At 33.0% G+C, this 13239-nt stretch overlaps 1 protein-coding gene across 4 annotated transcripts in view; it reads right to left on the bottom strand.

Moving 5' to 3' along the window:
• Positions 1 to 13239, bottom strand: part of LOC138703813 (mpv17-like protein) — a 62667-nt gene that overhangs the window by 16643 nt on the left and 32785 nt on the right. For 3 of the 4 annotated variants that reach the window (XM_069832007.1, XM_069832009.1, XM_069832006.1), the window contains exon 2: positions 860 to 997. In XM_069832007.1, the coding sequence (XP_069688108.1) occupies positions 860 to 991 (132 nt within the window). In that variant the 5' untranslated portion in view covers positions 992 to 997. Of the gene's footprint in view, positions 1 to 859; positions 998 to 11152; positions 11388 to 13239 lie in introns of those variants that run through there. The other variant, XM_069832008.1, reaches the window with a different exon arrangement.

Below are 13239 nucleotides of genomic sequence, written 5' to 3'. Positions count from 1 at the left end.
TGTTGAAATAATTCTGTACCTACTCTATAAAAGAGTACCTCACTTACTGTAAATTCAATCTTCACTTCTGTCCGATCCGAAAAGATAAAATTACTCAGACATGCTATCTACTGTCCGTCCAAGTGGTTATGTCGCAGGGTCGTAGAAAGGGAGGAAATCACGTGACAGTTAATTACTTAACGAGGCCCTTTTATTTAAGTTATTTTAAACAGTTGTATAATATTGCGTAGACGTCCAATTAACTCCTAACAGAAATTAATGCTTCCAGAAAAGAGCTAAGACAGCCCAGCTATTAGACTTTACAGAGGGGCGAACAGAAGCAGGTGGGGGAAACCGGGATGCGACGTAAGGAAACGGACGACAGTACCTGTGCGAAAATATGTTTCAATATTGAAAGGTCTTTCGTCACTGGAAAACGCGAACATATTTCTGGAACGTATTATACTCACTAACTCAGTACTGCATACGCGGCCTTGGTTCTGTGTGGAGGATGGTTGGAAGTTTACTAATAGAGGGGGTGGGAGTGAAGTAAATTAAAAAACTCAGGTAAGTTACAATAAAAATTGAAGTAAAAGTAAAATGATGTCCCTGTAGATGTAAGTAAATGTAGTATACCCTACATCATCATCTTCTGGCTTAGTTGCCTCATGAGTGATAAGGTTCAGTATTATAAGTCCTTTAATTTTGAAGTTAGCACAAGTTTCAATCGTCTTACACTTTTTGTTCCCTGATTCTGTCACCCGGAATTCTCCAGTGACCCTTCAGTATAGACGTACGCCTATTTACGTCATGATATTCATTTATGAGATGTAAAATCGTTAAAGTTCTATTTAAAGAGGCGGAGAAGCTAGTAACTGACCAGAATCTTCTTTGTGATGGTCTGCTGGGAAAATTCCGCTCCTGTGACCAGTGTTCCGTACACCACTGCATTTGCAGCCATGGGATATCGCTTGAATATCGTCTTCACCGCCGCAGATATTCTGGTGGCCATATCCACCTGAAAAATAAACATAACAGTTTAATATGCGTCCATTTCCGCGTAAAATGCTTAAGTTATGAGAGATCATGGCTACAGTCTATGAGGAGGTTTCTGATTTGGCCACAAATGGCAGTAGTCAACGCATAGAAATAGTTTAGTTTAAATCAAACTCCAATTGCGGGATAATTCTGGACCCTACGATCCGGTTTGAATCAGACTGTATAGCCGGGCAGGAGTTAATTTTGAAGAAAATCTATACAGGATTAGTTAAAAGTCCCGCACCATCTAAATAACTTTTGAAGCATACGGTTCAGTGACATGAAACTTGGTATGTGGGGATAACCATATACTAAGAACTCAATAATGGTATTACCGAGTTTTTTCAACACTGAATTTGTACAGAAGTATTGAGTGTGGGTACTTTTTGAAAAGCTCTTAAGGGGAGTTGGTCATTATCGCATGCAAAATAATGGTAAAAATAGCCTATCTTCTAGCAGTCATAAATATAATAGTCTACTATTTATCAATGGTCTTTCATTTTTGTTAGCTATGTGTGTATACATATTAAGCTTTAAAATGAAAAAGAATGGTGACTCTAGAGTAAATCTGTATCCTTAAATTATTTTTTTTTTAATTAAGCACATTTTTTTTTTATAAATTCACTACATGTCTGTGATTAGGTACACTCTATTCACTTACTATAACACATATTAAATTGAAAATTTGACCACTTACTACTAATACATACTAAAACATACCCTACTAAAATTATTCATATATCTGTAATATTATGGGCATAGGGCTTATAGTAATCATCACCGTCAATAAATTTAAAAAAAATTGAAGATTAGTATAAGCCCTATGCCCATAATATTAAAGATATTTTAATAATTTTAGTAGGGTATGTTTTAGTATCTGTTAGCAGTAAGTGGCCAAAATTTTAGTTCAATGTGTGCTATGATAAGTGAATAGAGTGTACCTAATCACAGGTATGTAGTGAATTTATATAAAACATATGTTTAAATTCAGAAATTAATTTAAGGGTAAGATTTACACTAGATTAACCATTCTTTTTTCATTTTAAAGTTTAATGTGTATACATATATCACTAAAAAAATGAAATAGCTGTGATAAATAGTATTACATTTATGACTGCTTGAAGATAGGCTATTTTTACCATTACTTTGCATGCGATAACGTCCAATTCCTCTTAATGAGCACTATTAAAAATAATAATAATATATATATATATATATATATATATATTGGGTGTTCCATTTAAAATAAGAGAGTTGGAGTTACTTCCGGTAATACCATTATTGAGTTCTTAGCATGTGGTTATCCTCACATACCAATTTTCATGTCACTGAACCATATACTTCAAAAGTTATTTAGGTGGTACGTTTATTATTTTAATATTCGATACACTTTTCTGTTTTCTTGACTTAGTAACACTGAATTTGTACAGAAGTATCAAATGTGCGTAATTTTTGAAAGCTCTTAATGAACACTATTCAAATATATATATTGGGTGTTCCATTTAAAATAAGAGAGTTGGACTTACTTCTTTATTCTGCGTTTAATTTCCTCCCAAGTGTCATTTATATTTGCTACTCTTGCTCCCAGATATTTGAATTTCTCCACCTCTTCAAAAGACAAATTTCCAATTTTTATATTTACGTTTCGTACAATATTCTCGTCACGAGACATAATCATATACTTTGTCTTTTCGGGATTTACTTCCAAACCTATCTCTTTACTTGCTTCCAGTAAAATTTCCGCGTTTTCCCTAATCGTTTGTGGATTTTCTCCTAACATATTCACGCCATCCGCATAGACAAGCAGCTGATGTAACCCGTTCAATTCCAAACCCACGCTGTTATCCTGAACCTTCCTAATGGCATACTCTAAAGCAAAGTTAAAAAGTAAAGGTGATAGTGCATCTCCTTGTTTTAGCCCACAGTGATTTGGAAACGCATCTGACAGAAACTGACTATACGGACTCTGCTGTACGTTTCACTGAGAAACATTTTAATTAATCGAACTAGTTTCTTGGGAATACCAAATTCAATAAGAATATCATATAAAACTTCTCTCTTAACCGAGTCATTAGTTTAAGTAGACTAATAGTTCGAAAAATACAAATCCTTGTGACAATGATAATTTTACTCTAAATTAATGGATACCACCCAAAGAACGGCCAAAATAGAAGAATACAATGCAACAATGACACGAAATATTACATGAACATAATTTATGGTAGACTACCTTGATATTTTCGAAATATAACACTTTGAATAGTAGTTTGCAAGGCCAAGATATTAACATAATAACAACCAATGTTCACATTAAATGAAGGAACTTGATTTCTTGTCGACAACACATAAAAAAGGAATGTGACGCATTCCAGCGCATTAGAGAACTCCTAGAAAATTTAGCTAAGTATGATATTGAGTTTGTTTTTGCGATCATGCAGTTAAGTTTGCACAGTTCTAAACAATAACTTTTTGAGCATTTTCCGAAAGACACTCAAAACAATACAACAGTGACAGACGGATACTATACCTATTTTCAATCAGTCGCGTTCAACTGGCTGAACTTACCCGCCCCCCCCAAAAAGTAAATGAAAATTTCATTTAAATAGATCTTTGTACATATCTACTGTTGGAATTTTGAAACTAAGATTTTTCGCAGAGTGTACAAACAGCGCTCAACGAGCGCACCGCTCGCCGAAACGGAGAGGAAGATACGTCAGAATGACATAGACTTGCTATAGGTAGAGGAGAGGGAAACGACCACTCAGTTATTTAGAGGAGTGCAGTGTGTAGGCCTATTCTCAGTAACTGTTTCACGTTGCTTACCTACTGCTACAGTACAGTATAGAGGAATCTAAAAGACGGAACATAACATTTAACATTTAACGATTTACAGCTCGAACTTATTGATCTTAAATGTGACCTAAGGGCTAAAGATCGTTTGACTAATACTACACTGGTGGCCATAATTCTGGAAACTTTTTGTTTTTGTACTGAATTATTATAACATCTGCATTGATTCACAGATTTATACAATTTAAAATGTTACTCGTGACTGACTCGTTAATTATGGGTTATAATGTTCGAAGGAAATTATTTGACAATAGACTGAAAGCAAAATCACCCAGAGAAAAGCCATTTCTCTACAAAGGGCAACGAGAAATTCGTGCAAATTGGTGCAAAAATCATCAATTATGGACCAATGATGGCTGGGCGAAAGTGATATGGAGCGATGATACAAGGATTTCTATATTTGAAAGTGATGGAGTCAAATACGTTCGTCGCCGAAATGAAGAAACTTTGAATCCTGAGTGCCTAATCGAACAGTCCTCGCAGAAATACTAAGTCCACTGCTGTTATTATTATTATTGTTATTATTATTAATTATTGTTAGTATTAATTATTATTAATTGTATTTTTTATTAATTATGTTTATTATTGTCTTTATTGAGTCTAATTAGTTACCACTGCCACCGGGTATATACCCATTGCAGTGTGAATAAATACATACATACATACATGTAGAACTTCCTATATCTCTTTAGAAGTTTCCCTTCGATCTTTCAATGCTAATCGACAAATCTGCCTCACTTCTCTTGGACTTACTTTATGTTTTCTACCAGTCCTAGGTGTTGTTTTACAAGACTCTGTGAATTTGTATCTCTGCCATACCTTCTGGACGCCAGACAATGTAGCACCATTACCAAATTTTCTTGCAATTTCCTTGATTGTGTAGCCTTCTTCTCGAAGTATGACTGCCCTAGAAGGTGTTCAGTCCTTTCGTGGAGCCATTGTGATAAAATGATCAATGAAGTTTATTGTAAAGCAATCAGGTGTTCATCTAACGAAATCTTAAGTCAGACTAATGATAGAAACAAATTAATAATGTTCATATTTTATGCTACCAGTGCTCAACAATACTTCTACTGATCAACAATAATCTTAAAATCAACAATGGATCAGTTTTTATTACAGTAAATAATGGGAAATTGTAATTAAATCTGAAATTAATATTTAGATCTTAAACAACAAGAACATAATTTCCCACTTAGTAATGATTATTTATTGCTAAAATATTCAGGATTTAATATAATATCTTTATTATAACCCCGTAAGTAACGGGTCAGTCACGAATAACATTTTCAATTGTATAAATCTGTGAATTAATACAAATGTTATAATAATTCAGTACAAAAACAAAAAAATTTCCAGAATGATGGCCACCAGTGTACTGGCCTGGTTGAGTTTTACAAGACTAAACCTTAGCAATAATATTCACGACTGGCTGGCTGGCTGTGAAAATGATTGCTATGTTTGTCTCAACATTTATATTTGTGAGCAACTGTTTTCTATAATCAACTTTAATAAAGGCAGACATCGAACATCTGTAACTGATGTTTCATTACGATCAGTAGGCTACTGTTCCTTTCAGCTGCCAACAGCATAAAACCTCGTTTTGATGTACTGATAAATAAAAATATAACAAAATGATATTGTATGTTTAAGTGGCTATAGAATTTCTATTACTTCTGTAAAATAAATATTTCTTTATTAATTAATAATAGTCCAAGATAGTTTTGCAAACACTGAACGGGAATTCATTTCATAAACACTCGTACTAGTACTTCTTTTGGTGTATATTTTGTACGAGATCACCCCTTCTTCCAATTCACCCTTATACAGAGCGCAGCTAATATCTGCATTCCGCTCATGAGCTGTGAGCCGGCTCGGAGAGCGCAAACCTTGTGCAGGCCTGGTGTAGATCAGTTGTAAATAAAAAAATGCATGAACACCTCGAACTTGCAAAATAATCTTATCATCTACGAGTCTCATCAAAACGAACTGCAGTTTCAAGCCAGTGAACAGATCTGATTATGTTTCGAGAGACTAAATATATTTTGGAACAAAGCGTCCTTTGGTGGATGTCAAAACGCCTGTATTACATACTCATACTTCAAGCAATACATATCCAACAAGGTTCACTTTTCAGCAAGATAAAATCATCGCTCTTAAGGAAATGTTGTGCGGGTTCTTGAGGGCACGCGGTGCAGGCGCTTTGACAGCCTATTTTACGGCTAGTGTTCAGTGTGATGCGACTTTCTTTCATCACGTTATTAGTTGATAATATTTTTATGCCTTCCTCAGAAGTGTATGGAAAACTACTAGGCTCTATATAGTTCTTAATTGTAAGTTAACAGATTTATTTTACTTTTCTAATTATTGTACAGTATTAAGGCTATAAAACAAGTAAGTTGATTATTTAAATGTAAAAATATTTTTAAGTAATATTTCCTACTAAACAACAAAAAGAGAGGCATATAAGTACTGTAGGTATATTTAGTTGCTCTGTACATAAAGGTTACGAATACCTAAAATATTGATGAACATTCAAGTATCGAAATAAATAAATAAATAAATAAATAAATAAATAAATAAATAAATAAATAAATAAATAAATAAATAAATATATAAATAAATAAATAAATAAATAAAGTAATTAACTAATAAATGAGTGAATCAATGAATGAATAAGTAAGTAAATACGCGAACGAACGAATAAATAAATAAATAAATAAATACTTGACTGAATGAATAAGTGAGTAAGTAAATAAGTAAATAAACAAACGATTAAATAAATAAATAAATAAATAAATAAATAAATAAATAAATAAATAAATAAATAAATAAATAAATAAATAAATAAATAAATAAATAAGTAAATAAATAAATAAGTAAATAAATAAAGTAATTAATTAATATATAAGTGAATCAATGAATGAATAAGTAAGTAAATACGCGAACGAACGAACAAATAAATAAAAATAAATAAATAAATAAATAAATAAATACTTGACTGAATGAATAAGTGAGTAAGTAAATAAGTAAATAAACAAACGATTAAATAAATAAATAAATAAATACTTGACTGAATGAATAAGTGAGTAAGTAAATAAGTAAATAAACAAACGATTAAATAAATAAATAAATAAATAAATAAATACTTGACTGAATGAATAAGTGAGTAAGTAAATAAGTAAATAAACAAACGATTAAATAAATAAATAAATAAATAAATAAATAAATAAATAAATAAATAAATAAATAAATAAATAAGTAAATTAAATAAATAAATAAATACTTGACTGAATGAATAAGTGAGTAAGTAAATAAGTAAATAAACAAACGATTAAATAAATGAATGAATGAATGAATGAATAAAGTAATTAATTAATATATGAGTGAATCAATGAATGAATAAGTGAGTAAATATGCGAACGAACGAACAAATAAATAAATAAATAGGCTAAATAAATAAATACTTTACTCAATGAAGAAGTGAGTAAGTAAATAAGTAAATAAACAAACGATTAAATGAATGAATGAATGTACAAACCATTGAAAAACAGTGAATTACAGAGTACAATATGTGTATTGTAATTTTAAAGTAAGGTACTTTCAGTAGTTGAAACTAATTATTCATAATCCATTAATGTTAGAATTATGAATATAGTAAATAGTTGACTCATGCTATTCTGAAATATAATTAACATTTTCTGAAATGCAATAAAATTGATTACTTCTGAAATACAAATCACTAATTTGAAATACAAATGACGCTTTCTGAGATACAATTGATGAATCTGAAATACAATTGACAGGTTCTGAAATATAATCGATGTATCGGAAATACAAATGATGCTTTCTGAGATACAATTGATGAATCTGAAATACAATTGACAGGTTCTGAAATATAATCGACGTATCTGAAATACAAATGACTCTTTCTGAAATTAAACTGATCAGTTCTGAAATACATGTGCAAAAGGCGTAGAAATTATGTAATTTGAAATTTAGTCTATTAAACGAATATTAGTGCAGGATCACTATGCTATGAAAAAACATGTGAAATGCCTCCCTTTACATGAGAAATACAGCAATGAAGAGAAACCGTTTTCTTCAAAATCTGAGTCAAGTATACAGAAATCTTTTCGATTTATGTATAATATTGGTATGTTGCAATTTGCCTTCAAATAGTTGAGTTGTCTATAACAATCATTCTACTGCAGTCAAGAAATGTGGAAATGACTGAAACCATGAGATATGTGGAAGAATAATATTGTTCAAGTATATTTATAAATCCGCAGAAATCCTAATAGTCATTAGAGCAGAAAGAATTACGGATTTTATTATGATATGCTACATACGAGATGCACTATTAGATTCACAAAGCTATTGTTCACTTGATGATATAGTTTAGTAAGAAATACTGTATCATATTTCAGATTTGCTCTAGTAACGTCTTGTGACGTAGAAGTTGCATTTAGGTACAAATAGTTTTTTTCTGAACATAGGAGTACCTCTTTTGATAACCTCAAATGTACATTATTAACTATTGTAACAAATATAGAAACATATCACTATGTATATGAGTTCTTATTTTTATACGTAAATTATTTTAGACTGAAAATTAAGAAGGTTCTAATAGACAGTTATTACCTTTTTATATTATTTTCTTATAGTGTTTCTCGTCTTATGACCATGTATAATTGGCACAAAGACAAGTTTGGTTATCATCCGACTGTACGTGTTTGTTGTGCTGGTTTGTTGACGTTTAGAGCTGCCTCACTACTGTTCATTCGGTAGAGATATAGTTGAAGCTCACACAACTTAATAGTTTTGGTACCAACTTCCTAGCTTTGTTTATCACTTTATTCTACTTAAATTGGGTATCTCTGTGGAACTGAGTTCGATTATTGTGACGTTTTGTTAAGTGACCTAAGTTCTGAACTGTCAGTCAAGTTACAGCGAGTTCAGAATATGTGCGTCAGATACGTGTGCAACATCCGACGATACGATCACATATCACCGTCCTTCGCAAGTCTTTCGTGGCTCCGACTAAAAGAACGTAGAACTTACTCCGTGTCATTGCTCTTTCGAATTCTGCACACTTCAACACCAAATTACGTTTCGTCTCGTTTCTCTTATCTATACTCTAACCACGACGTAAATACCAGATCACTTATCTCTGGCACGCTAAGTATACCTCTTCATAGAACATCTCGTTATTCATCATCTTTTACAATATCCACCTCGCGGCAATGGAATTCCCTGTCACAAAGTATTAGGGGCTGCAAGACAATAAACACCTTTAAGAACAGCTTAAAAGATAACCTTATTAGCATTTCACTCCAATCATACTGATTTAAAATATTACTGACTACATTGTTACTCCTTCCTTTAGACATGCGTCCTGATAGTGCTGTATTTTCAAAATTGTCTCATAATAATCTCTTTCTATTATCTAACATTATTTGAAATATATTAACATTCTATGTATTTTGGCTTAATTCTGCTACATAGTTTGTATTTCAGTGTTTAATTAATAGTTCATAGTATTTTGTTGTTTAATTCGTAAGTAACTCTTGTTTACATGTAGCTCTTATCTAAATCAAATTGTTGAATTCTTTGTAAGTTGATACATATGTATGTATACTTTTTGCTGGTTGAGTGGACGAGAAGGCCTTACGGCCTTAACTCTGCCAGCTAAAATAAATTATTATTATTATTACTACTACTACTACTATTATTATTATTATTATTATTATTATTATTATTATTATTATATTCAGTTGAGAAGCTTTTGTCATCTAGTCTGCTGTCAAAAAATCTGAAAGTTAGAATTTATAAAACAGTTATATTACCGGTTGTTCTGTATGGCTGTGAAACTTGGACTCTCACTTTGAGAGAGGAACAGAGATTGAGGGTTTTTGAGAATAAGGTTATTAGGAAAATATTTGGGGCTAAGAGGGATGAAGTTACAGGAGAATGGAGAAAGTTACACAACGCAGAGCTGCACGCATTGTATCCTTCACCTGACATAATTAGGAACATTAAATCCAGACGTTTGAGATGGGCAGGGCATGTAGCACGTATGGGCGAATCCAGAAACGCATATAGAGTGTTAGTTGGGAGGCCGGAGGGAAAAAGACCTTTGGGGAGGCCGAGACGTAGATAGGAAGATAATATTAAAATGTATTTGAGGGAGGTGGGATATGATGGTAGAGACTGGATTAATCTTGCTCAGGATAGGGACCAATGGCGGGCTTATGTGAGGGTGGCAATGAACCTCCGGGTTCCTTAAAAGCCAGTAAGTAAGTAAGTAAGTAAGTAAGTAAGTAAGTAAGTAAGTAAGTAAGTAAGTAAGTAAGTAAGTAAGTAAGTAAGTAAGTAAGTAGGTAAGTAAGTAAGTATTATTATTATTATTATTATTATTATTATTATTATTATTACTTACTTACAAATGGCTTTTAAGGAACCCTAAGGTTCATTGCCGCCCTCACATAAGCCCGCCATCGGTCCCTATCCTGTGCAAGATTAAGCCAGTCTCTATCATCAAACCCCACCTCCCTCAAATCCATTTTAACATTATCCTCCCATCTACGTCTCGGCCTCCCTAAAGGTCTTTTTCCCTCCGGTCTCCCAACTAACACTCTATATGCATTTCTGGATTCGCCCATACGTGCTACATGCCCTGCCCATCTCAAACGTCTGGATTTCAAGTTCCTAATTATGTCAGGTGAAGAATACAATGCGTGCAGTTCTGTGTTGTGTAACTTTCTCCATTCTCCTGTAACTTCATCCCGCTTAGCCCCAAATATTTTCCTAAGTACCTTATTCTCAAACACCCTTAACCTATGTTCCTCTCTCAGAGTGAGAGTCCAAGTTTCACAGCCATATAGAAGAACCGGTAATATAACTGTTTTATAAATTCTAACTTTCAGATTTTTGGAGAGCAGACTGGATGATAAGAGCTTCTCAACCGAATAATAACATTATTATTATTATTATTATTATTATTATTATTATTATTATTATTATTATTATTATTACTATAATCGACAGATGCTGTGAATTTTAATAGGATAAATCGACTATAGAAATTCTTCGTGGATAGTTTGATTTCCTCTGATATTTTTATTCTATCATTACTCCACTATCACCACATGTATCAGGTAAGTGAATTATTGCTATTAAAACATACTGTTTCAATAAATTAGATGAATTACAGATGCACAATAACATGAAGTGAAATTTTTTTTGTCACTTTTATGCAGTAATGCAGTTTTTTGGTATTTACCTGATGATTGTCGCTCCTCTACTTGTTAAGCTCATGAACACGAACTGACGCTGTTCACTATGTCACGCTGTGCCCCATCTTGAATCTAGTTGGAGAGCACAACTTGTCTTTGTGCGATATTATTGAATAGCAGTAGAATGCTAGTTCTGTTATCTACAACAGATGCTACTGCAGGAAGACCTGTTGCCCGGTAGAGCAGCCATATTGCGGCGTCCGACGTCTCCAGTTCCCCGCCGCATGCTGCGTCCCGACGCCCAAGCCAGCCAACACAACGGACTAAAAATCGATGCCGGCTGCATAGTATTATATACATACACGGTGCTTTGCAAGTCTCGCATACCTCCTCAGACATTTAGACAGAACATTTCTACCAGTGCGCCGGCCACGGTTTACACAACTTAGGCTATCAGATTAATATTGTGTGGGCTCGAATCCCATCTGGAATATGTATGTGTATGTATTTATTAACACTACAATTGGGTATACACCCGGTGACAGTGATATGTATAATATACAATAATATTACAATAATTACAGCAATAAAATAATAAAATGAACGTAAAGTTAATTCTTACTATAAATAAATGCAATAAACCTAGGACTATAAATAAAAACTATGCTATAATAAAGCCTACTATAAGCAAAAGTAAACCCAACTTATAAGTACATCTATTAAAACCCAACTATCATCAACTTAAGTAATTACAAGTCACCTTAATTAATTACATATCAACTTGATTAATTACATATCAACTTGATTAATTACATTTCAACTTGATTAATTACATATCAACTTAATTAGTTACATCACACAACTTAGATAATTACTTTCTTTCTTTTTTTCTTTCTCTTAGTTTAACCTCTCCCTTCTAGGTTCATTTACACGACCCACGCCACCCGGGCCTTACAGGGCCGCGACCTGTCGGGAGAGGAATTAAGCTATGGATCACATACATACTTTTTTGACCACACAAGGACATGGAGGGCCTCCCCGGATGAGGGATCAGCTCAATGCCAGGGCCACCTCCGATACAACACAAACATTTAAGAGATTACACAGCATTCACTCACACATATGAAAGGATTAAGGGAAGGATCGCCGTCCATGGCCGGACTTTCAAGAGGTACAATCCCGGAATTTGCCTGGAAATAACTGAGGAAACCATGAAAAAACCTCAGTTAGGATTGCCGGCCCCTGGGATCGAACTCCGGACCTCCCGAATGCGAGGCCAGCCCTCTACCACGCCGCTAGCCCGCTCGGTTAGATAATTACACTGCATCTAAATTAAATTCTCAGTCTAATATTCTCAACCTTTCCTTAAATGTATTGATTTTGAGAGGACCACCCTGAAAGATTGCCGCAGGTAAGCTGTTCCAGTCTACTATTGTGCGATTAGCAAAGGAAAATTTTGCCACATCCGTTCTTTGTTTTCTGCATTTATGTTATGTTATGTTATGTTATATTATATTATATTATATTATATTATATTATATTATATTATATTATATTATATTATATTATATTATAGGCCTATTATGAATGGCGGTTGTACAATTAGCATAGATACAATTAATGTAGATCTCGAAGAAACTGTTCTAAATTACAACAAATGAAATGGCTGTATTCGAAGACATTTTGAGTAAAAATATGAGAATTGAGATGAAGTAACGTTTGGCTACACATAATATTAGGCCTATATAAAACAGTGTGCTAAATTGTAGAAGCGAAATATGGACAGTAGCAATCCTAGATAAGAGGCAGCACAAATAGATATTACGATAGGTCTACAAGGTTGGGAAGTGCTCTTTACAAAATCAAGGAAAAGTTTGAAAAACAAGAGAGCGAATGGACCAAATGATCTATTTGAAGTTAATTAATTAGTTTATTTAAACTTTACCATCAACAGAAGTAAGCTTCAAATTATAGGTGGCTTATATTGATGCAATACATATATAAAGTACATAATAGTGGGGGAAAAAAAAACAAGAAAAAAAATAATGCTACTCCACCAAATTTTGTACTTTGCTCTGATTGAGGTTCTGGCTGATATGTACATCTATTATCAGGCAATACATCTCACTTGACG

This window comes from Periplaneta americana, chromosome 7 (assembly GCF_040183065.1).
Source record: "Periplaneta americana isolate PAMFEO1 chromosome 7, P.americana_PAMFEO1_priV1, whole genome shotgun sequence".
NCBI lineage: Eukaryota > Metazoa > Arthropoda > Insecta > Blattodea > Blattidae > Periplaneta > Periplaneta americana.
The sequence above is the reverse complement of the archived record's forward strand: the minus strand, read 5'-3'. Positions and strand labels throughout refer to the sequence as shown.